The sequence below is a fragment of the Molossus molossus genome, unplaced genomic scaffold, assembly GCF_014108415.1.
Source record: "Molossus molossus isolate mMolMol1 unplaced genomic scaffold, mMolMol1.p scaffold_m16_p_5, whole genome shotgun sequence".
In the NCBI taxonomy this organism is placed as follows: Eukaryota; Metazoa; Chordata; class Mammalia; order Chiroptera; family Molossidae; genus Molossus; species Molossus molossus.
The window spans coordinates 6426446-6450273 of NW_023425388.1; the positions used below are offsets into that span (position 1 = coordinate 6426446).

Consider the following 23828-nt stretch of genomic DNA (forward strand, 5'->3'; position numbering starts at 1 on the left):
ATCAACATGAGAGAGACACATCCATTGGTTGCCTCCCACACGACTCCGACAAGGGCCGGTGACGGAATCGCAACTGAGTACGGGCCCTTGACCAGAACTGAACCTGAGAGTTTTTGGTCTGCGGCCGACGCTCTAACCGCTGAACCAAACCGGCCAGGGCTAGATGCTCACTTTTTAATGGAAAAACTGTAGATTCCAGTAATACTACTGAAATTCCATCTTCCTGTACACTGAAATGAAGGACAGGTATGTCCAGCAAGATCCTGTGTATATGAATTTTGCATATACAACCCAGGTGTAAGTCATTCTGGATGGAACACCAGATGGTGGGATCTGCCTTCATGTGTCTCCCACCTCACCGAGTGGACTGACTATTGCCGGAGACTTTCCAACTCTAATGGCCAAGTGTCATTACCAAGTACACAGTCTAGCATGGTTAGCTATGGTCACCATGTTATACATTACACCAGAACACATTCATCTTACAAATAGACTTTTGTACTCTGACCATTTCACCCATTTCCACCCCCTATGTCCCACCCCTGACAACCACCACTCTACTCTGTTTCTCCTAATGCCATCTTTTTGCTTTCTGGCTTTTTTTTTTTTTTTTAAGGGAAGAGATTTTTATTTATTTATTTATTTTTTTATCCTCACCCAAGGACATTTTTGCATTTATCTTCAGATAGAGTGGGAGGGAGAGAAAACATCGACGTGAGAGAGACACATCAACTGGCTGCTACCCACACAATCCCAACGGGGGCCGGGGACAAACTACAACCGTGGTATGAGCCCTTAGCAGGAACCAAACCCGGGTGTCTCTGGTCTGCGGGCCAGTGCTCTAACCGCTGGGCCAAACCGGCCAGGACTTTCTGGCTCTTTTGTAGTTGCCTTGTTCCTTTTTTTTTTTTTTTTTTTATCTCTTGCTGCCTTCCTCTGTGCATTGATGATTTTCCATAGCAATACTGATTGCCTTCCTTTTTCTCTCTTTTGTGAATCTACTGTAGGTTTTTGCTTTGGGGTCATAATGGGGCTATATTGAATTCTTTGTTGGGTAAATTGTAGATCTCTATTGTCTTTAAGATAAGTTAGTAGATTATTGTGATCCTTTGGTGATGTCATGTTTCCTGGATTTTTTATGTCCTTTGAAGTCTTGCGTTGCTGTCTTCTCATCTGAAGTAGCAGTCACCTCCTCAGTCTTTGCTAACTACCTCTGGGAGAGTGAGCCCTGCTAGGGATTCTGTCTTTCAGACCTTCTGTGGGTACATCTGCTCCACGTTTCTTGCTCCCTCTTGTGGCAGAATTGCTAAGCTTGGATGCCTTCTCCAGAACCTGCGATGCAAAAGGTGCTGACACTCCCTTTTGTTTCCAAAGGTGGCACTACAACTCAAGTTTGTTGTCTCTCCTTGGCACACAGCTGTGGGCCCATTCTCTGTGTGTGCTCACCATTCCTTTGCCCAAACACGCTCTTACCACCACTCGGAATGCCCAGGGAGCTAGCTGCTCAAGGTAGAAGTGTGTGTGGATGAGGTGTGTGGTGTGCTGGGGAGCCCGTGGGCCAGTTGGGGGATCTGCAGGTGCCTCTAGCAGCTCATGGGCGGGCTTCTGGATAGAGTCTGTCATGTATTTAACAGTGTTGGTGTCCCTTTAAGTTCCTCTGAGAATTCTATTTTCTGCTCTCCCAGCCTCACCCTTTGGTATTCCGGTCGAGGCAAGAGAGAAATAGACCTCCTTGGCAGCATCTGGTACAGCTGGCACAGCTGGGTGCTCTCACTTTCTCCTTTGGGAAATCATGGGTGAAACGGTCTCTCTTGGCCCTAAGCTGGGCTGCCTTAGGGGAATGGTGGTGCATAAAGTCAGACTGTTCCTCTCATATTTTTTTGTTACTGATGATGTGCTGGAACTTATCTGCTGAGAACCTGGACCTCCTACAGAGGCTCTCTTCCTGGGTGATTGTCTAAGACGGTGTTTGCCGGGGGCTCCCAGGCTGTGGCCAGGGGGCTGGAGGCAATTCATGGGCCACTGAAGCCTCTACAGCTGGGACTGATGTCTGTATGCCTATTATCTGATACCTCGGGGGTGATGCTCCTGGGTTCCTGGACCCAGGGCTCCCACAAAGGCACTTTTGCTTGTGGATGGATGCTGCATTGTTGTTGAGGGTACATGACGAGGGATATATCTTATTCAGTAACAATGCCGACATCTCCACAAAGTGTCTTGGGAGTTGTATCGAACAAAGTAGCACCTGCTGGCTCAAGGGGACTGGACAGTTTAAAGTGAAAAAGCCTCTGGCCCCTGACTTGCTAAGGGCAGCAAGAGGTTTAAGACAGTTGCTCAAAGGGCATATTTTTCAAAGTGGCCGAGAAGGTGCTGGAAAAGGAGGGTGATCCCAGGGGGCAGAAGGCAAGTGTCAGGTTGGGATGTCACCTGGGAAAACGCCGCAGCAAGCAGAACTCACCTTATCAAGGAACACTTCCCACTCCTGTGCGCCCTGCACACATTTCCCTGGGGTTTCAGAATTGCTGTAGACAGAGAACGCTCTGTGTATCGCATGCTTCCCCTTTCCAAACGGAAACGTTCACTGTGGTTGTTGTTCCCCAGCTCGTCAGAGCAGGTTGGTCGTGTGGGGAAGACAAGTCAGCAGTTTAGTGGGCAGGTCTCCGGATCAGGAGGAGCTGCACCTGCGGAGCCACACTCACCCTAGTACAGATCATGAGACCCGACACCCTAGTACAGATCATGAGACCCCGCACTTTGAGCCTGATGCTGGTGTTGACCCCGCACTTTGAGCCTGATGCTGGTGTTGAGAGAGACTTTTGGGGATCTCAACAAAATAAAATAAGCAGTACCGGAAGAGATATGAAAGGGAGGATTGTGAAAATAAAAATAAGCTTAAAAACATTTCAATTCAGACTTGATTAAAATTAAAAAGAAAGGTATGGATTATCATGGAATTTGATAAGACCTTGAGGCAAATACATCTTGTTGGCACAAGTACTATAAGAATTCAAAGTGTTGCCCAGCCAGTGTGGCTCAGTGGTTGAATGTCGATCCAGGCACCAAGAGGTGGCTGGTTTGATTCCTGGTCAGGGCACATTCCAGGTTGTGGGCCAAATCCCCAGTGGGGGGCATGCAGGAGACGGCCATTCGATGTTCTCACTCATCGATGTTTCTCTCTCTCTCTCCCTCTACCATCCATTCTCTCTAAAACCAATAAAGAAAAAAAAAAAAAGAATGCAAAGTGTTAGGCAAGTGACTTATCTCAAAAAGATCAAAACGATTAAGTTGTGCTTATAGCTGATGGCCAAATACAGTTCTTTAAGTTTTCATTTATGCATTGCTCCATGTCTTATATTGCACGATTCCTCTTCAATTTTATGATTCAGTCTCCAAGTAAACTTTAAAAAAAGATTGTACTTATTTATCAAGGTTGCAACCTATAGCATGAAGGTAGTAAGCTTCAAGGTCAGTTTAAATATGCATATGTAGTTAATTGTATCTGTTAGAATGTGTATAGTAGTAGAACATTTTATAAGATCTAAAGCATGATTGTAAAGGAAGTTTCACCTGCTGATGAGCCTGGTGATGGCGGACCCTGTAGGATTTCTGTGGTCTTGGAATTGTTATCCCATCCAGAAGAGAAACTGTGTAGATTGCCCTGCAAGCCTGAAAAATATCCCAGACCATGAGTATGGACTTTCACTGTACCAGCTAGGTTAGTTGAACAGATGTGATGTTTATAGCAGATTCATTTTCAGAAACACTCAAGTTTCCTGCTTCCCCTGTGGTTACTGTCCAGTGTCAACCCCTCCACTGGTGATCTCTCCCCTGCAATGATCGATGTCCTTTCTTCCACTCCCCTCCCCTTACCCTGCATGTCCTTCATTCTGTGATACACAAACGTTCATCTCCTGTCTCCACGAAAGTTCCTTTTACCTCATTGCCCTTAGGGAAGCCCAGTTTTCCCTCAAGCATTCTGCTCTGGCAGCCGCAGCTACCTGTAAGTTTGGGTGTAAATTCATCCTTGATTCCAACAGGAGGTCGGGTTTGGGTCAGTATTCTTCTAGTTTTCTAAGTCTCCTGTCTATCATTATCTCTTCCTCTTCGGTAAAAATGGCTGCTCCTTTAATTATAGTCTATTAGTAGTTCCATTTATTCACTTAGTAAGTATTAATTGAGCACTAACTTCATGCCAGGTATTGTGCTGCAAGTTGGGGCAACAGTGACTCGCAAAATTAGGCATCCATCCCTGTCCTCAGGATATTTGTAGTCTGGGGACAGATATTAAACCAATAATCAGCCCTGGCCAGTTGCTCAGTGGTTAGAGCATCGGCCTGTGGACCAGAGAGTCCTGGGTTCAGTTGCCACTAAGGGTACGTACCTCGTGCGGTTTGTCCCTGCCCCCGGCTGGGGTCGTGTGGGTGGTGAAAGGAATTTAGCAGCCCCCATGAAGGGAAAACAAACCAGAGAGGCCAACAAATTAGATAAAAACAGGTTCAGGTTTATTGGGTACACTCCGGGTGGGTTCACAGACTCCGGGGGTCGAGTCCTAGAAGCCGCGTTCAATGTAGGGGCTTGTGTCTTTTATATCTGCCTGTTGCAGCTGGAATTTGTTCCTTAGGGTTTGGCCCTGCCGGGGGTATGCATGGAGCCTCTGGAATGTGAGTCAATAAGAGCAAGATGGGAGTTAATCTCCAAGCTCGAGGCAGGCCGTTCAGGGTGGGAGGCAAGGCTGAGCATGGTCGAGCACTTTGCCTGGCGCCAGTCCCCAGGCTATGTCTGGGACAGGTGGCAGCCACTCCCTGTGTCTCTCTCACACCGATATTTCCCTCTCTCTCTTCCCCTCTTCTCTCCTGCTCCATCTGATGATAAATGCAAAAATGTCCTCTGGTGAGGATTAAAACACAAACAAACAAACAAATAATCATGGTGCTGTGAATGCAAATAATGTTATGTCAGGGAAGCCTTCCCTGATTGATGACTCCACTGGGGTGTAAGCTGGGTGATTGGAATTATTTCGGGACGCTGAAGAGATGGGTGGTGGGGAGTTCCAGGCAGAAGAGCATGGTGTCAATGGACGGGAGGGGCAGTCCTGCGGGGTACCGTGAGCCGGCGGGGGGAGTGAGGCCGCAGCGCGCGGGGCCAGGCCACGTGAGGTTCCCTAGTGCCGGATAGGATTCGGTCTCGAGTCTGCGGCCAGGGTGACGTCACCGCCCGGCGTCTGCGCGTGACGTCACTCCCCGGCGCCGGGGGAAGAGGCCCTGGGTGGCACACGTGGGTGCAGGCGCCACGGCGGGCTCATGGCGAGCTCGGCGGGCCTGGCGCTGTGCGGGCAGGCGCTGGTGGTGCGGGGAGGCAGCCGCTTCCTGGCCACCACCACTGCGAGCAGGTGAGGGGTCTGGGCGTGGAGCAGGGAGCCCGGCTGGGTGCCCCGCGGAAGTCCCGCCGCCGGCTCCGGGCGCTCCGCTGCCGCCTGGCCGGCCGCGGGTGCAGCGTCAGCCCGTCCCGCCCTTCGCCCTAGGACCGCCCTGGCGCCCCGCTGGCCACCTGTCCAGGGCTCGCCCCGCCGCGCCGGGTTCTGGGAGGCTGGCGGGCCTAGTTAGTGGGGCGTTGTGGGACAGGGGGGCCAAAGCGGGGCCCCGGGGACGCCCGCCAGACCGAACGTGGGGAGGAAGGCGGCCCCCGGCCTGTCTGGTAGGAGGATTTACTCTCCCGAACGAGCTCGGACCGACTGAGCTCCGGGCACACTCCCTCCCCCTCCTCTCTTCTTGGGGTGGTGCCTGCGTCCTCGTAACTCCTCTGCATCCTTCGACCCCGCCTTAATTGCTTTCAGGATTCGAGGTCTCAGGGGCAACTCCTTACTGGAGGGTGCCCTCAGTCCGCAGCGCTCACCCCCCTGGTGGCCCTTCCCACAGTTCGGCTTTTGCTTTCTCTGCTTTGTAAGCTCCTTCCTTATCGTTCCCCACTGTGTACGCAACGCCCAGCACTTTTATATCGGAGGATGTTTGTTGCTCCAGTAGTCTTGACTCAGGAGCCTCATGGATGTCCGTAGTGGTCAGTTTCCGCCCCTTGCTTTGTTTTGTTTTGTTTGTTTTGTTGATTCTCATATTTGAAACAGACCAGGTGTCAGTATCAGTGCTCACTGTTCACTATTTGGTTTCTGAAATCCAACTCGATGTTCAATTTAGACTTCACCAAAAATTTACTCACAATCCTGTCATGTATCCCAGATTACTTTGTTCTAGAGGCTCACAGTATCTAACACATGCCACAGGGAGACATCCATCTGCTTGCTTCCTTAGTGGCCCACTTCAAGTTTCCGACTTGAAGGACTACTTCCTTTTCTATGCTACAGTGCTCCATGAGAAAAGAGTTCAAAGTGCATTCACTTGAAAGGCTATACATTTGTACAAGATGCTTTCTCCGAGCCAGGCACTGGAGCGGAGGTGTAGTAAACTGGAGAACTCAGGGTCTAATGGGGAACTTGGGTGGCTCCTATATTGGTCAGTGCTTGGCAGTCATGGGAGCTCTTTTGGGTAGACGAGACATTTTTCTAAACAAGAATGGCAGTTTTAAATTTGGGTACAAAAAGCCCACCGAAAACAATATCAGAACACAATTTCTTCTAACATAACTATTTTGCATTAGTGTCCTAGCACCTGAAAGAATGGTATATTCCTGTTTGAGTTTTTGTTCTCACTTATTTTACTAAACTGACTTTTGTACAGAGCCATGCCAGTTGTGTGTGGCAGACCTAGACAGAGATTAGGCGAATAAGCTCCATAACTGTCACACGAAGTAGCATGCCTAGGTTTCCTGTCATGGCCGAGGCCCTTAATTGAATGAGGATGCAAATATTTTTCTGTTCCAGGGAAATAAAAGAAATGAGCATTTTTATTAACAAAGTGTTCCTTTTTAAGTCTTTCTGTTTTTTTTTTTTTTAGTGATGATGACAGCCTCTTCACATATGATTGCAGTGCTGCAGAAAAGAAGTCACAGGAAAATAAAGGGTGAGATGATGGGAAGTCTCCTCAGGGCTCGATTCAGGGTTTGATTAATGGGATCTGATAGCCCAAGGAGATTATTGTCTCCATTTCTCTTTGCTGTGTGGATAAACCAGGTGCCACCTCAGGAAAGAACTATGGAACTCATTTGCAAATTAGCCTTTAAGAATATTAGGACTTTTCTAAGTACTTTTAATTAGTTTCTGTCAGTAATGATTTTAAGTACACTGGGGGAAGTTGTATGAAATTAATTGAAAGGTAAGAAAAGCAGAGCGTGATGATTTTATTTCTTTATTGATTTTAGAGAGAGAGAGGAAGGGAGAGGGAGAGAGAGATAGAAACATCCATGAGAGAGAATATTGATTGGCTGTCCCCCAAATGCCCCCCACTGGGGATTTCGTCCACAACCTGGGCATGTGCCCTGACCGGGAATCGAACTGGCGACCTCTTGGTGCATGGGTCGACGCTCAACTACTGAGCCATACCGGCCGGGTGAGCGTGATGATTTTATATGGTGACTTTCTCTAGTAGAATTGGTCTTGTGGCTCAGCTTTTTAAAAAAATACGGGTTTAATCCCTGCCTCTAGTCTTGACTAGTCCACGTCCATGGAGTGGGCCATGCAGGTCCTTCCAGCTCAGCTGTTTGGATTTTGGTATGCTGGGAGATTTTTCTGTTGGGTTAGATTTTACTCCTTAATCATCAGAACTGTTTGAACTTCCCCATGTTCCCTTAACTAAGTCTCATGCGGTGGCTGCACGAACCTCATGGCATTTTCTGCCTCTGCTCACATTCTGAGTGAGTGCAGCTGGCCTCGAGGGACACCGCCTGTTTCTCGGGCAGCCTCACCGTTGTTCTGCTCTCTTTCTCAGGGAGGACGGACAGCCGGTGGAGAAGGCGAGTGACACGATCCTGGCGTCCACCTTCTCCAAGTCTGGCAGCTATTTTGCTTTAACCGATGACAGTAAGCGTCTGATTCTTTTCCGTACAAAACCATGGCAATGTCTGAGTGTCAGGTATGAAATGCTAACGTTGAATATTTACAGTATTGAACGCACGGCTTACGCTTGCATGCCAATAACAATAGTGCCAGTAACGAGCGTAATACGCTACTAGCATGTGGCACCAGCTGTGTGCCCAGGGCCTGTGATGGGGTGGGGGCATTGTTGTCACTCAGATCTGCTGGCCAGGAGTCGAAGCTGATCCCAGTCAGTTTGGAAGGGCAGCGCCAGGCCCTGAACCTGGTCACTCTGGCTCCAGAGTCGGTGGCCTAGCACTGCGCCGTCCTGCTTTCCAAGCAGTGTTTCTCCAGCCTTGTGGTGGCAGAATTAAAGGTCAGCATGCCCCTGGAGAGTGTCAGGGTTTTGTGTCACGTAAGGCATCTGTGCCACAGCTTTAACTTGGCCAGCTTTTTGGTAAGAGCACTGATTTCTAAGTATTTGAGAACAGGCAGGAGTCAGTGCTTGGGGAAGGGGCGGGGGCAGGGAGGACAGTAACTCAGCAAGAGCATAGATATCACATGGCCGAGGCTGTTCCTCTTACCCACAAGTCCTGTGAATGTTCCTTGGCCTTATTTGCTCCTCTTCTGGATCTCTCTCTCGCCTCCGAAAAGGAGGGAGCGCAGCAGTTTGTGAAACCTCATTTCCGAGAGCTGTCCTTGGCTCATCACCGCAGGTTGTGGGAGAGGAGGTGGGGATGCTGGCGCTGGGCAGGTGGCAGTTTCTCTGGGCTCTGACAGTTTCCTGTGTGCAAGGTCTCTGTTTCCATAAGAGGGTGAAGGCTGGGATTTCTGTGGTGCTGTGACACTGATGGCGATGTCTGCACGGAGCAGAGTTAGCCCCTGTCCCCTCATTCGCTCTTCCCTGAGGCTGCATGGTTTAACTGCCCTTGATAATCGGAAAACATATGCAGGTTATAATGTTTCCACTACTAAGTGACTGAGGTTAAGGAGTTTCCCTTTGTGTTGGAGATAGCTACGCTTTTATTTGATCTTATTTTCTAAGAGAAGAAGAAAAGGCCAAATTCCAGGTGACGTCACAAGCAAGGAATACCCATTCTGCCCTGTATTCCATTCAGGTTAAAAATAAAGTTTGTAACATTACTTTTTTTTTTGGTTAATCCTCACCTGAGGATATTTTTTTCATTAATTTTTAGAGAGAGTAGAAGGGACGGGGAGGAGAGAGAGAGAAACATCGATGTGAGAGAGACCCTGGTACATGCCCTTGACTGAGAATCAAATCTGAAACCCTTCAGTCCATGTGCTGACACTGTCTCCACTGAGCCACACTGGCCAGGGCACATTACATCATTTTTATCATGTGTATGTTTTCATGTTAGGCAATAGATGACTGATTAAAAGCTTTACAAGACAAAGAAGTTAAACAGAGAGATGTAGGATACACAGTGAAGCGTACATCTCCCTCCACCTCCACTATCCAGTTCTCTCCCCACAGGCAGTTAGAATCGCCCAGTAGCAGAGTAAGTTAAAAGTGTGTTGCCATGTGTATGTGTTATGATTGCTAATCGCTTTTTCTTTTTTTTTTTAAATCCTCACCCAAGGATATTTTTCCATTTTTTGTACAGATAGAGTGGGAGGGAGAGAGGAAGAGAGAGAGAGTGAGAGAAACATCGATGTGAAGGGACACATCGAGTGGCTGCCACCCGCACGACCAACCAGGGCCGGGGACAAACTGCAACCGAAGTACGTGTCCTTAGCGGGAACCGAACCCGGGTCTCTCCAGACCGCAGGCCGACGCTCTAACCGCTGAGCCAAACCGGCCAGGGCGCTAATCGCTTTTTCTAGCTGACTGCCATGAACTCACATCATCCTTAACTCGAAAGGCCTGTCAGGCAGCATCTTGCCAAAGTAGCCTGAGCATTAGCTAGTGTCTAGAATATGGAAGATGCTAAGTGTTTTCAGGATTTGGGGTAAGTACTACAAGGGGCCTTGCAGGCCTGACTCTGAGCTTCTCTCCCAGGGACCCTTGCACTTGGCCTTGATTTTGAGTCGCTCCCACAACCCGTGGGAAGGAAGGAGGGATGTGAGCCCTGGCAGCCAGCCAGTGAGCAGCAAGGCATGACAGCAATGACAGCGGATGGTAGCTGTCTCAGTCTGCTCGGGCCTCCGTGACGCATCCCGCAGCGTGAAGAGCCAGATGCTGCTTTCATGCAGTCTGGAGCTGGGATTCCAAGACCAGCTCGTCAGCAGGGCTGGTTTGCCCAGAGGGCTTTCTCCTTGGCTTGCAGATGGCTGTCCTCTTGTTGCCTTTTCATATGGCCGTCTCTCTGTGCCCGTGTGCCTGTGTCTCTTTGAGTCTCCTAGCATAATAAATCTCATTTATCTGTAGGAGCAGTTCCAAAAACGAGTTGCCAGATCAAAAGATAGGTACATTTGTAGTCTAGGTAGAGAATCCCAGATTGCCTTACGAAGGGGCTGTATCTCTCCGCCTCCCAGGGTATGAGGTGCCTGCTTCCACCCTGGACAGCACAGGTGGTGTCAAACCTGGTGACTTGAGACAGTCTGATAGAAGGAAATTGGTGTCATGTATACTTAATTGTGAGCGAGGGAGAGCACATGTTGTGTACTTAGGAGCCAGCGTCTTGTGTACTGGCTCCTCAGCCGGGAGCTTTGCTTTCCCCCGGGGCGTTCCCTTTCTCATTGGATGACGTGCTAGGGAACTAGGTCTTCTCCTCTGTGGACGAGGAGTCCATCTACCCCAGTTGTTTGCACTCGGCTTGGCTTCTCGGTAGCACAGCGGGTAGAGCGAGAGCCGCTCTGGGCCATGGAGGCTGGGTTAGCCCTTTCCTGGGCACTCGCGTTGCCAGCAAACTTCAGAGGCCTGGGGCCGTGACAGCTGTGGGTCTGGCCGTGACAGCTGCGGCTCGGGCTGTGTCTGAGGGCTGGCGGTGGGGGTGGAGGCAGGTTCTCTGGCTCCCTGGGCACAGTGTGTCCTGCTGTGTAATTTACAGCTTTCAGGCGGGCACTTCGTTACTGTGGTTGCTTTAAAACTTCATCCCGGAGGGTTTTGAGGAAAAGCCGAGAAGGGGATTGTGGGTAGCAATGATTCTTTTCAAGGTAACAGTTGAGAGTGACAAAGGGCAGAGAGCCTGCGAACTGGGCAGGTCAGAGGGTTTTCAGGCCCAGAATCGAGGCCAGAAAGTTGATGTTTTATGAATAAAAAGTGAGGACACAGGGTTGATAAGATTCTTTCTGTTTTGATGTGTGTATCCATTAAGAGATCTTACACACGGAATCACACCGTCTTATAAAACACCTGTGTTAAAATGGTGGCAGTGTGCGGCAGAGGCGGAGCCCCTGGAGTTCAGATCTGGGTCTGTTCTACCTGCAGGGCTCTAACGGTGGGGAGAGCCTGGCTGCTGGCCGCGCAGTGTGGGACCGCTGTGTGTCTTCAAGGCCTGGCGGCAGCGAGGCCCCTCATGCTCAGTCTTTTGAACACAGGTGGCTCTCTAGAGGTGGGTGTGGGGGCACCAGCTCTGTGTGTGTGGGGGGGTGGTCCAGGGCTCAGCTGCTTGACCAGGAATATCCGGCTCACTCAGTGCAGCAGCACTGGGAAGGGAGGGGAGATGCTGAGACTCGGTACAGGCTGGAGGTTGCTGTGGCCTCTGCCCTCCCCAGGTGCCTTCCCCTGGCACAACGCAGAGGCCAGCCAACGGTCCTGTCCTATGACCTGCCCTTCCCCTCCCGCTGCTACCTGACTTCCCCAGACCCACACCGCCAGATACGTTCCGTAAAGCTTGCTGCATCCTGGAATCGGTGCTGGTGGGAGGGGTGCTTCCTGGGTGGGGGTCAGGGCAGGGCTGGATTCTCTCGGGTGCATGAGCTCCTGGGGATCCAAGCCTAGCAGTCCTGAGGGACTGTCCTAGCTGCCCTTCCAGAGCTCTGTGCTGAGATGTCACAGCTGTTTAATTGTCCCAGTAGAATGAGCACAGACCATTGTTGAAATCACAGGGCTGGGAGAATTTTGGAGTCTTGCCCAGAGCCTGATGGTCTCTCCGCGATGGTTTCCGCCGTGTTTGTGCATTGTGCCTCCTCTTGCCCTTCTTCAGGCCAGAGTGCCTGGGAGGCTCCTCTTGGCCTTTTCTGTCCTTTTGTCTCTCTGCTCCTGAGAGGCACTGGGTCCTGTTGGGATGGTGTGTTGGGGCATAATTCCTTTAGGTTCGGTTCCCATTTGGAGCTAACCTCTGGAGTCCCGTGCACGGAGCTGGCATTGCCACTAGAGTGCGCTGCTTGCAGGTCTGTTGCAGGGTCTTGTGCCGTCCTGTGCCAGCCTGTGTCAGCCAACCTTGGGCATCTCTCTGGCCTCCTAGGACCGTGGTGAGGAGGTGCACGGCCCTGACATTCACAGCTTCGGAGGAGAAGGTTTTGGTGGCAGACAAATCTGGGGACGTTTACTCCTTTTCAGTGCTGGAGCCACACGGATGCGGCAAACTTGAGCTTGGGCATCTATCGATGCTACTGGATGTGGTATGTGGTCGAAGTGCTCGTGACTCCTCTGTGGTCGGGCATAGGTGGGTCGGGGCGGGGGCTGCCCTGAGCGTCTGGGTGGGTGTGGGTTCTCCTGTGGCAGGGTCAGTCCTCCGCAGATATGTGAGAGGAGGCTTGGTAGCCAGCAGGGTGAGGCAGCCAGCTGGGTGGCTCTGGACATGAGGGTCAGCTCAGATCAGGGTGATTCGGTGGAGGGGTGTGGGAAGAGCACGAGGTCAGAGTTCATCCTTCGTGCTTCATGGGTATTTCCTTGGTGTCCTCCCAACTCCTGAGCCAGGATCTGTCCTGCCGGAGGCACCAAGAGGCCCAGTGTGGGCCAGGCTGTGGCCATGGGTGGTGGAACTGGGGGTTCCCACGGGGTCACACAGGCATAACGGGGGAATTCAGGACCTGGGGACTGGCTGGACATGGGGACATGTGAGATAGGAAGAGAGGAAGGTGACATGGGTGCTAGAGTAGAGGAAGCATGAATGACGGGAATTGTGTTGAGATGGTGTCTTTGTGGAAAAGGGGTGGGGGCTGGAGACAAGGGTCTGAGTGGGGTCGAGAGGAGGGCAGCGGCTCTGCTGTCCCATGAGTGGAGCTGTCCTTTCTCACCCCTCGCACAGGCCGTGAGTCCTGATGACCGCTATGTCCTCACCGCTGACCGGGACGAGAAGATCCGGGTGAGCTGGGCCTTGGCACCGCACAACATCGAGTCCTTCTGCCTGGGGCACACCGAGTGAGTCTCCCTCCCTGCCCTCCGGCCTCAGGGAGGAAGCTCAGGTTTAAAACAGAGTGGGCCCTTCATTTGGGAGGCTGGTGGCCAGGTGGAGGCGCTAGCATGAGCCCGCAGGCCTCGAGGGAGGAGGGCCTCCTGTGTGCAGCTTTTAGGCGAGGCGAGTGCTCACAGCTGGCCGGGCCCTGCCGCAGCTCAGCCTTCAGGACCTCCTTCCTTCACGGGTGCCAGGGAGAGGTTTCCTCATTGGCGCTGGTCTCGGACCCCAGGACGTGGTCACCGTGCATGGTGCTGCTGGCGGCCCGCGGAGCCGTGTGCGCACAGCCTCGAGAGGGGCCTCTACTCTGAGCTGCTGCTGCTTGTCTGTCCCCCCGACCTGGGTAGCCGGGGCTTGTTCTGGAACACCCACTTTCTCAGTGTAGACACCAGCAGTGGTCAGTGGTCCCTGGGTCGGTGTGCTGGGGACAAGCAGCATCCTCTAGTAACTTTACTTGTTCAAGAATTAGAAAGCCTCTGAACCCACGCAGTTGTCAACGTTGTGACCTCTGACTTTGGCGAGTGAGCTCTTTCTGCGATCGAATTCTGAGGTCTGTAAGGGAGGCGCTTCTGAGGAATACTCTCCTCTCCGGCCCAAGGCTGATTATAACGTGCACAGAGGAGAACACTTCGTTTGACCGACTGAAATACTTAAAATGTTATTTGAGGCAGTGGAAGACATCGGAGGGATGCCATTCCATTCCGAGGTTGCTCCTGCTCCCTTGATTTTGAATGGAATGTACAATTGACCTTTAGCAAGGTTATGACAGCTTGTTTGGCTTTTGTTCCATCCCTAGTAATTCAGCGCCTGGAGCTCTAACAGCCTGCCAGCTCTCCCGCCCCGCCTATTGCTCTGTCTGTCTGGGGTCTTCGCTGGTCCGGACCCCACCTGGCACACCGCTGCCTCGGTGCCTTTGCGTGTGCACACATAGACAGGCACACACTCGTCCTCACAGCTCTGCACCTAGTTCTCCACTTCCTCACTGCAGAGAAGCGCGCCCCCCCCCCCCCCCCGGTGCCGCTTAGCCTGCGCCATCCAGTCTGGGAGCCGGGAGCCGGGAGCCGGGAGCCGGGAGCCGGGAGCCGCGGCTGGTCCTCTGAATTGAGACGAGCCCTTAGGGCAGAACTCCCGACTCCAAGGGCTTAGTGTGAAAAAGGGGGTATACGTGGCTCACTGTTCATGTGTCGCACTGACTATGGACTGAAATGATGAAGTTGTGGGTATAGCGAGTGGAGTAAAAACAGTATGACAGTTAATTCCACCCGTCCGTTTAGTTTGTTGACACGGTCACTGGTGGCAACCTGAAGATGACCCCAGTGTGTTTCTGCTGGCTGGCACTCTCTGCTGACACGCCTGTCTCTGTGGCCTCTCTCTCCGGTCCCCTGTTCGGGGCTCTGGCCCTCAGCACGGTGCCTGGCACATAGCAGGTGCTCAGTAGACACAGGCTGTGTTGATCCTGCAGTGTGTACATTCCCGGTTTTCATGTTCTTTAAAAAAATTGATTTCAGAGAGGAAGGGAGAGGGAGAGAGAGCTAGAAACTTCATGAGAGAGAAACATCCATCGGCCGCCTCCTGCACCCCCTACTGGGGATCGAGCTACAAGCAGGGCGTGCTCCCTGGCCGGGAACTGGCGACCTCATGGTGACCTCATGGGACTGCGCTCCACCCACTGAGCCACACCGGCTGCGCTGCTTTACCTTTTTAAGTTGAGCTTCTGAGACTGGAAGGTGGCCTGGTGAGGTGGTCGTGGCCAGGACTGGGCCTGGGCCTGGGCGGGCGAGGAGGCACATGGCCCGTGCTGTGTCACCTGGGGCCCAGGAATTAGTGATCCTGTTGTCTCCCTCACAAGGACTGGAGGCTGATTTCCGACTCTCCTACTGAGTTGGGTGTCTGGGGAGAGGTGGTGGCATCTGGGCAGTGTCTTCCATGTCTCACCCCGGGAGTCCTGACAGCAGGGTCCTTCCCTGAGTCTGGGGAGTCGGCTGAAGTGCTGTGGGTGGCAGCGCACGCGTGGGTCTTCCCATCAGGCATGGCCCCGCCGCCTGTGGTCTGGGGGCCGCCCTTGGAGGCTGTTGTATGGGGCCCAGAAGGACACAGCTGGTGTGCTCCCCTGGCTTCCTCATCGCCATCTGCACAGCCACCACCAGTTACATGTGTTACTCGCCTCGGTTTTTGTAGGAGGTCGGGTGTGGGGGGAGGCCCTGCCCTTCTCTCTGAGGCAACGGGAGCTGTGCGGAGGTCACAGCAGACTGGGACCCCTTCTCTCTCTGCTGCAGGTTCGTGAGCCGCATCTTCGTGGTGCCCGACCACCCTGAGCTGCTTCTGTCCTCGTCCGGGGTAAGCGTGCCGCTCTGCCGCGTGCTCCTCTGGGCTCCTCTCTGGGGGGACCAAGCAGGAGTCATGCTTGGAGGAGCTTGTCTTTTGTTGCCACTGGTGGTTCAGACGTCAGTTTGTTCCTTTCTCACTGGTGGCTGTCCACTAGATGGTGCTTGTTTTCTGAGTTCAGGGCTTGCTGGGTCTTGCTCCTTGCTTGTGGCTGTGTACTGGGTGTGGGTGTGTGTACATGTCTGTGTGTGTAGAGCTGGAGTGATTGTGTTGAGCAGGGAATCTGTTCTGAGGGCCGTTGTTACACTTGTAGTATCATGATCTCAGTTCGAATAGTTGACAGAGGAGCCCTTCCTGAGTCTCAGAGGGACCCGGCTCCCACGGCTGGCACGCTCAGTAGCCCATGTGTTCCTCCTCGTGCAGATGCCTGATCCTTGATCTGCCATGTGTGCACATGCATGTGGGTGTATGTGCTTGGGTATGTGCATACTCGGCCTGAATACAGCCTGGCACATGACATCAGGTTGTTGTGTGTCCTTGGCCCATTTTGCTGTATGTGGTCACCTGTTTTTTTTTTTTTATCCTCACCTGAGGACATTTTTTTTTTTTTTTTCATTTATCTTCAGATAGAGCAGGAGGGAGAGAGAGAGGGGAAGAGAGAGAGAAACAGTGACATGAGAGAGACGCATCGACTGGTTGCCACCCTCACGACCCCAGCCGGGGCCGGGGACAAACCACAACCAACGTACGTGCCCTTAGTGGGAACTGAACCTGGGACTCTGTGGTCCGCAGGCCAAACCGGCCAGGGCTGTTTTTCTTAATGACTTGCATGAGCTCTTTAGAGCAAAGAGCCGTTGGTTGGGAAGGGTGCTCTGGTTGTTCCAGAGTTACCATCCCCACGACCTGGTGGAAGCCTGGGTGCCTGGGGAGGGTGCCGTGTCCCTCCGAGGTGCACTGACACCCTCCTGTGTGCAGGACTGCACCCTGAGGCTCTGGGACTACAGACGTGGCCAAGAGCTGCACTGCTGTCACCTGACCAGCCTGCAGGAGCCGGCGGGGCCGTGGAGCGACAAGGTAATGGAGTTTCTCTCCCGTTCGTGGGGGCTGCAGGGTGCCTCACTAGGTCTTGTGAAAAGAATGTTTTACATGGGAAACATTGCTTTGCCGTCAGTGCAGCTGGAATTCTTCCAGCTTCAGAGAAATCATGCACTTCAACTTCTGAAGGCAGCTCGTCCAGTGAGCGGGAAATAATTTATATTCTTACCATGCTTGCATTCGGACAACTAATTTATGGAAAGGCCTCTAATCCACTTGGAAATGGAAAAAATAGTGGAGCCGGAGCAGAGAGCTTTGCTGTGGGTTTATCAGCCGGGCGGCAGCCTGGTTGTCCACCCAGCATTCTCTGCTGTCCATCATGGATTAATCTCAGGACTCCCCAGGTCAGGTCACCTGGGCCTTTGGTGGGCAAGGAGATTTCCAGGGGGGAAGGTGCAGGCTGCCTTTTGTGGTCCCCAGGATTCTGTGCCTGTGGGCGCCCAGCTCTGATGCTCCTGAGCTCGTCCTGTGCAGCCAGGGACTGTGCTGGCCACATGTGGATGGCCCACCTGGGCCTGGTGGGGGTTGAGGGAGGGGTCAACTATCATGTCTTCTCGGGCCTGCAGAGCCGGTGCCCTCTGCCTGTCCCCAGGGTGCCATGCCCTTTCCCATGCAGTCCCCACGTGGCACCCTGCCAGCCTCAGGAACTTGGCCCTCCTGTGTGTCTGACGAGACCTGGGTGTGACGTGAAGGCCTTGTCTGCCTGGTCCTCCTCGGCTTGGCCTTTCGTTTCTCTTGTCTGTTCTAAGACCACTCTGTGGCAGCTGTCCTCACAGGTCCTCCAAGGGCAGGCTGGGCCTGACTCAGGCCAGGGCCCCTGGGACCCCCAAGTCAAGCCCCTGCAGGGGCCAGCAAGTCAGTGGCTCTGGCCGCCCCATGGGCGCCTCCTGCTTGGACTCTAGTCATGGAAGCTCTATCAGAGGCCTGATTTGTTCCAGTAACTTCTTATCCACGTGCCCTCAACCTGATGCTCCAGCAGCGAGTTGACATGAGTTCTTTCTAAGGGCGAGGAGAGTGGGCGGCAGAGAGGGGGCCACGGACAAGCAGGTTGCTGCCCCGTCCTGGTGCACCTGGCCTGCTGGGACTGGGGGGCAGCCCTGCCTCTCGGGGCGCCTGCCCTGCTCTGGCCTGGTGAGTGCCAGGCCCTTACCCTTCGCTTCGTTGGCACGTTAAGCGTTTCATCCCTGCTGGATGTGTGGGCACCAGGGCCCATGTGTCTGTACGGAACAATCCCTTTCTTTCCCCTTGCGTTCTTTCTTCCCTCCATCCTTGCTCTTTGACCAAGTCTTTGGAGACATTCCACGGCCCGGAGGAAGTGCCAGAATCACGGAGAGGCGCTGCCCGGCGCCGGCATGTTGGGTTACATGAAGCGGGCAGTCGGCCCTACCTCTCTTTTCCCTCAAGGTTCTAGCACTGTCTTCTCTCTCCGTCTGGGACCACGTGTGGGCACTGCCAGCCTCGCGGGCTGTGCTGTCGTGGGAGCGGAGCAGTTAAGCTGTGCTTTCCTTTCAGAGGTTCGCTGCGTCCAGGATCAGTTACTGGAGCCGGGACAGCTGTGTGGCGCTGCTCTGTGACAGGTAGCTCACTGCCCCTGCCTCCCTCCCGCCCGTAAGGGAGGGACACGCGGACTGTACCCCTGGCCCATCGCCTGTCACCTGAAGCGGGGTGTGTGTCTCCCTTTCTGAAGTTGCTGTGGCACGTGGGTTGGGTTCCTTTACTCGGGTGTTCTTTGACATGCTATTTAGATCCACTGGCTTAATGGGCAGCAGGCCTCTGCCTGGTCTTCTGTGTGTGATCAATCCCATCTAAGGGTCGATCGTGATAGACTCTGCCTCAGTCAGTGCCACCTGAGGGCTGGTCACGTAGACCCACCTGAGGCCAGTGGTCGACGAGATGGGTTTAGGTAGCACATGCCATTCAGCTGCTTCCTCCTGAGCATCTCTGCTGCTAATGCCTCACTTGTTCTTGTAACAAGTCTGGGGGGTGCAGCATCTTAGTTTGTCTTAGAAATAGAGACGCAGGTTTAGAGACGGTAAAGTGCTGGCCAGGAAGTGTCCGGTCTGCTGCCCTGTGGGTGGAACGGCTGTCTTCTCTACTGGTTGTCCTTGCTGCATAGCAAGTGACCCCAGGACTCGGGGACTCGGACGTTCCTTACCTCGCCGAGTGTGGCTCAGGCCTCTGGGGCGCTCAGCTGGTGCTTCTAGCTCGGGCTTGCGCGGTTGCAGCGGAAACGTTGGCGAGGCTGTGTCGTCTGTGCGCGGGCCCTGGCCGGGAGCCGAGCTGCTGTCACTGCTGTCACTGCTGTCACTGCTGGGCTGCGCAGTGTAATGATCTTCTCCTTTTCGTGGCAAGCGTTCCTGTGGTCTACGTCTTCCATCTGGACGCCCCCAGACGGCAGCTGGTCTACAGACAGCAGCTGTCGTTCCAGCACAGAGTGTGGGACGTGGCTTTTGAGGAGAGCCAGGGGCTGTGGGTGCTGCAGGACTGCCGGGAAGCCCCCCTCGTGCTCTACGGGCCTGTGGACGGCCAGTGGCAGGTGAGTCACGCCGGCCCCTGCTGGCCTCTGAGCCTGGGGCGGGGGTGGGGCCACAGCTATCATACCTGTCAGCTTGATCTTGTCTTGATGCCAGGGGGTGTGTCCTGGGTGGGTGGGGTCATAGGCTTGTACCTGGGAGAAGGGAGCTGGGGTACTGGCCAGCTTGCCCGGTGTCATGGAGCCTGCGTAGACTTAGGGGAGGATCACCATCTCTGCTCCTGGCCTGGTCACACTGTGTTCAGCGGAGAAGCCAGGCCTTGGTGTGTATCCTCAATGTTTGCAGCTTAGCATGGCCTTGTGCCTGGGGCAGTGGTCCCACTGGTTAGAGGAGCCCCCAGGTGCAGAAGGCTTGTGGGCTGTGGGCTTAGTGAACCCCACACCTTTTCCGAGTCGGCCCCCTGTCCATAGAGTGGGGCCATCCCTTTCCTGCCCCATGTGCCACAGGACCGTGGGGGAAGGATAAAATAAAGCACTCCCAGGCTCTCGGCGGACTTGCACATCCTTCACAGACGCTCATTGGCTGAGTGCTCTGGAGGATCCCCCGAACCCTTCAGGTATTTGTATCGGAAAGTGGCGGAGAACGGAATGCCGTCGCTGGCACCTGTCGGGTCTGCCGGGCTTGGTCGGGAAAGTCGCACCCGAGAAGCCAGTACGTGAAATGCCAGCAGCCCTCACGTCATGGGGTCTGTCCTGATGAGGTGTGGCTGCTGTGTTTGGTGGGCCGCTCCACCTGGCCTTCGGGTAGAGGGTCACAGGGTCTCTGGCCGGCCTCACAGCCTGGACCCCGCGGTCTGCCCGTGTTGTGCCGGCAGCGACTTCTGACGGTTTTCCTCTGCCTTCCAGCCTGTTCCTGAAAACGCCGCTGGGAAGAAGGTCTGTGCTCACCTTCGAGGGAACTGGGCCATGCTGGAAGGTGAGGGCGCGGCCGGGGGCTGGAAGGGTGCGGGGTGTGCGTGTGTCCCTGCGGGGCATGGAGGAGGTAACACACACCCGGGCAGAGGTGCTAGGTGCGACTCTGTCAGCTGCAACTCTGTCAGGACAGTTGAGCTGCATGTGACCTGGGTCAGGGTCCGAGCAGCATTCCGCCTTTCTGTCTGCAGGGCTGGGTGCTGGAAGTCCCCAGGGCCGGGCCAGTACCTAGTGTGCGCCCCGGGTGGAGTGGGAGCCACTCAAAGTCCCCAGCTGGTGGCATTGAGCGACTCCACAGGTGCGTGTAGGTTTTCGGCCGGTCAGGCATGAGGACAGTCCACGGGGTCACTGAGTGTGGCTGTGCTGGTACTCTTTGGAGAGGGTTACATGGTGAGTCCCCACTCTGTCTGCAGTAGTGGGAGGCAGACCTTTGGTCACACAGCTCTGGGCTGTTTCCATCACGTTCCTCTTGGGGAGAGACTGGAAGTGACAGTGTCTAAAGGGGAATTTGCAACCCAGCACTGGTATTCAGGTGCCTTCATTCCAGTAATGAAACTGAGGCTCAGAAGATGTCTTGCTAAGCCACTCAGGGTTCCTGGGGCTCTGGAGAGAGCTTAGCATGAATTCAGTCTCTATGGGAACAGCGATCCACATGGCCACTCAGGGCATTCTCCACGCAGGGCATTCTCCACGCAGGGCATTCTCCACGCAGGGCATTATCCACGCAGGGCATCATCCACGCAGGGCATCATCCACGCAGGGCATTCTCCACGCAGGGCATTCTCCATGCAGGGCATTCTCCACGCAAAGCGTTTTCCACGCAAAGCATTCTCTTGGAAATTTGGTGGCTCCGTATCCCAGGGCTAACTTCCATTTTTCCTTCCTCTTGGGGTTGAAGGGTTGGGGCAGTGCTAGGGCTGCACCCTCCCCCGTGCTGTTCGGATTTGCTTGGGCCACACCACAAAGGGGACCTGCAGCAGGACTGTCGGGGCACCCAGGGTGGAAGCATCACTAACAGGCCCCTCCCTGCTGTCCCTGCCTCTGGGGCCTGCTGAGATGGCCTCACTTGGGGCCAGGCCCCAACTGTGCTTCATTTTCCTAAGAGGTCTGCAGATAAAACCACCTGTTTCTAGTGCGGGTCGGGGGGAGGGTTGGAGAGAGCGGGGGAGGGCAAGTTGACATTGAAAACCACAGAAGGTGGGAGAGCCAGGGAGCTGGGAGGGCACTCGTGCAGGGCAGAAGGCGGTCACGTGTGGGGCGCTGGCCTGCGCCTCACTGACGGGCCCTGTGAAATTTCCTGTCAGGTGAGGTGGTCTCAGGAATAGTATAATTTGGTGTTTTGTTAGAGGCAAGTCTGAGGTCTAGCCAGTGTGGCTACCAGGAGGTGGGCCTCGTGGGTCCCCCTGGGGAAGGCGCCTGGAGCCCACAGAGAACTCCGGGTGGTCCTGGGGGATTCCCTGTTGCAGGAGGGCCTCGCAGGCCCACCAGCCCCGCCACTAGGGGAGGCGTCTCGAGTCACCGCCCCACCTGTCATCTGTTCTCGTTCCTCCCTCACAGGCTCCGCTGGCGTGGACGATGTCTTCAGCAGTCTGTACAAGGCCACCTTTGACAACGTGACCACTTACCTGAAGAAGAAGGAGGAGAGGCTGCAGCAGCAGCTGCGGAAGAAGCGACACAAGAACCCGTCCCCGGGGCCCAACGGGCAGGCCAAGAAGGTGAAGTCTGGGGAGGCGTCCTAGCCACGGTGATGGCTCTCCCAGCCTCGAAAAGCCGAGTAGATTTTACTCTCCTCTCCTTACCAGCAGCTCCCTTCAAGGACAAAAGGGGGACATATCCGCCCACACCTGCTTGGTGGCAGTGAGGTCCACGCAGCTCCCCAGACACCTGGGCTGTCCCGATAACTGGATGGCGTCTGGGCTCCAGAACATCCTGTCACTGAGCAGAGGCTCGGCGCAGGGTGGTGAGTGTCCTGGTTGCGGGAAGCTGGCGCCGTGTTAGCTGGAGGAGCTGCAGGGGAGCAGCTTGTGCCTGGAAGCAGTCTGTCTTCACGCTGCAGGAGACAGGAGCCTGTGTGTGGCACTTGTCGGCTTTTCTGCTCTTCCTACGATGCCACCCATGCTGGGCACATGTTCTTCCAGGGGAATCCATAAGCCAGATACCCAGCTTGATGGGTATTTTCGTTTTGTTTCCATCACCGGGTTCTGAGTGGTGGATTGCACTGGCCACCACGGTGGCTGCTCGCCGCCTGTTCGTCCTCTGTTCCTCCCTCAGCCTGGCTGTGCTGTCCCCACCCGGCGCCGAGGTGGAGAGCTGGCCGTCACGCCGGGAGGAGTGCACTTGGTTCAGGGTGTGAGGACGTAGGAGCCGGGCCGGAAACTAGTTCTCCAGTGGAGTGGTTGGGGACGTGTGTATTCATTACTTTGATTTGAACTTGGTGCGCGTCACAGAGAGCAGGGTGTAAGCTGAATTCTAATCACCAATCAATAAAGATGAGCTTCTTGCAGCTACTGGAAATGTTTAGCAGCAACACGTGGAACTAATTTCAAAATATATTGAGTAAAGCCAGTTTTAATGAGTGTACTTACTGTTTGTTACTGAACAGTTTACTGTTTGATTTGAAGAAAAGTTTTTGGTGTGTTTCATGAGATGTTTGGAAACAAATCATTGTGTGTATCAAAAGCTGGAATGCTTCACATTTTTCCCTTTGAACATTGATCTGAAAGCTATTGTTTGCTCCAAATTGCTTTGCATAGGGGCAGCCCCAGCCTAGGGATCGGGGCAAAACTAGTTCAAGAGCAAAGGGGCAGGTGCTCAGGCAGAGGGGGTGCCCTGGGTGGAATGGGGGTCCCCAGAGCAGTTGCCCGGGCCTTGGTCCTCCTGTAGGAGGGGTCTGACTTTGCTGGCCCAGGGAGTGTTGTTATCATAATCCTCTTTGAAATTCTTGGTTTTAGGAGAAATTTAGGTTTGGTCTTGTTAGTGTCGTGTCTTATGACTGGTCAGCAAACTGACCTGCAGACCAAATCCTGTCTGCTGCCTGGATTGTCACAGCCTGTGAACTAAGAATGGTTTTCACAGTTTTAAATGGTGGCAAAAAACAAAAGAGCCCGGCTGGTGTGGCTCCGTGGTCGAGCATTGATCCATGCACCAAGAAGTCCGCTTTTCGATTCCTGGTCAGGGCACGTGCCCCAGTTGTGGGCTTGATCCCCAGTAGGGGGTCGGCAGGAGGCAGCCAATCCGTGTTTCTCTCTCTCCCTCTCCCTTCCTCTCTCTGAAAGTCAATGCAAACATATTTTTTAGAAAGTCAAAAAAGAAAATCATATGCAATTCAAATCCCTGGGCCTGTAAATAAAAATTTATGGGGTGCAGCTACACCCGTTCATTCAGGTCTGTGGTCTCTCTGCTCTGTGCTACAACAGCAGAGTGGAGTAGCAGCAGGAAGACCCAATGGCCTGCAGAGTCTAAGCTATTTATTATCTAGCCCTTTACAGAAAAGTTTGTTGACCCCTATTTATAATCCCTTTTAAATTTGTGTAGTTTTAAAACTGAACTGATTCATTTACTTGGGAAAAAACCCAACTCTGTTCCTGTGTTCACGTTGAGCTTTTTCAGCAAACATGCATGGTGTTCACTGTGCAGGTAGGTAGAGCATGTGTCTGAAACAGGTCTCGGTCCTGGTCGTCCTGGCCCAGGCGCAGTGGAG

General features: G+C 53.8%; 1 protein-coding gene across 1 annotated transcript; it reads left to right on the forward strand.

Moving 5' to 3' along the window:
* Nucleotides 1-5285: 5285 nt before the first annotated feature.
* WDR4 (WD repeat domain 4) lies at nucleotides 5286-21882 on the forward strand. The gene is made up of 11 exons (XM_036243870.1): nucleotides 5286-5389; nucleotides 6945-7010; nucleotides 7875-8018; nucleotides 12331-12487; nucleotides 13117-13229; nucleotides 15540-15600; nucleotides 16564-16662; nucleotides 18196-18260; nucleotides 19036-19219; nucleotides 20063-20132; nucleotides 21686-21882. The coding sequence occupies exons 1-11, from the start codon at nucleotides 5301-5303 to the stop codon at nucleotides 21865-21867; spliced, it is 1230 nt and encodes a 409-aa protein (XP_036099763.1). The 5' UTR covers nucleotides 5286-5300; the 3' UTR covers nucleotides 21868-21882.
* Nucleotides 21883-23828: the final 1946 nt, after the last annotated feature.

Coding starts and splice junctions, on each gene's coding strand:
- WDR4 (XM_036243870.1), top strand. CDS start 5,301: ATGGCGAGCTCGGCGGGCCTGGCGCTGTGCGGGCAGGCGCTGGTGGTG. Junction 15,601..16,563: donor TGCTTCTGTCCTCGTCCGGG/GTAAGCGTGCCG, acceptor TCCTGTGTGCAG/GACTGCACCCTGAGGCTCTG. Junction 19,220..20,062: donor CTGTGGACGGCCAGTGGCAG/GTGAGTCACGCC, acceptor TCTGCCTTCCAG/CCTGTTCCTGAAAACGCCGC.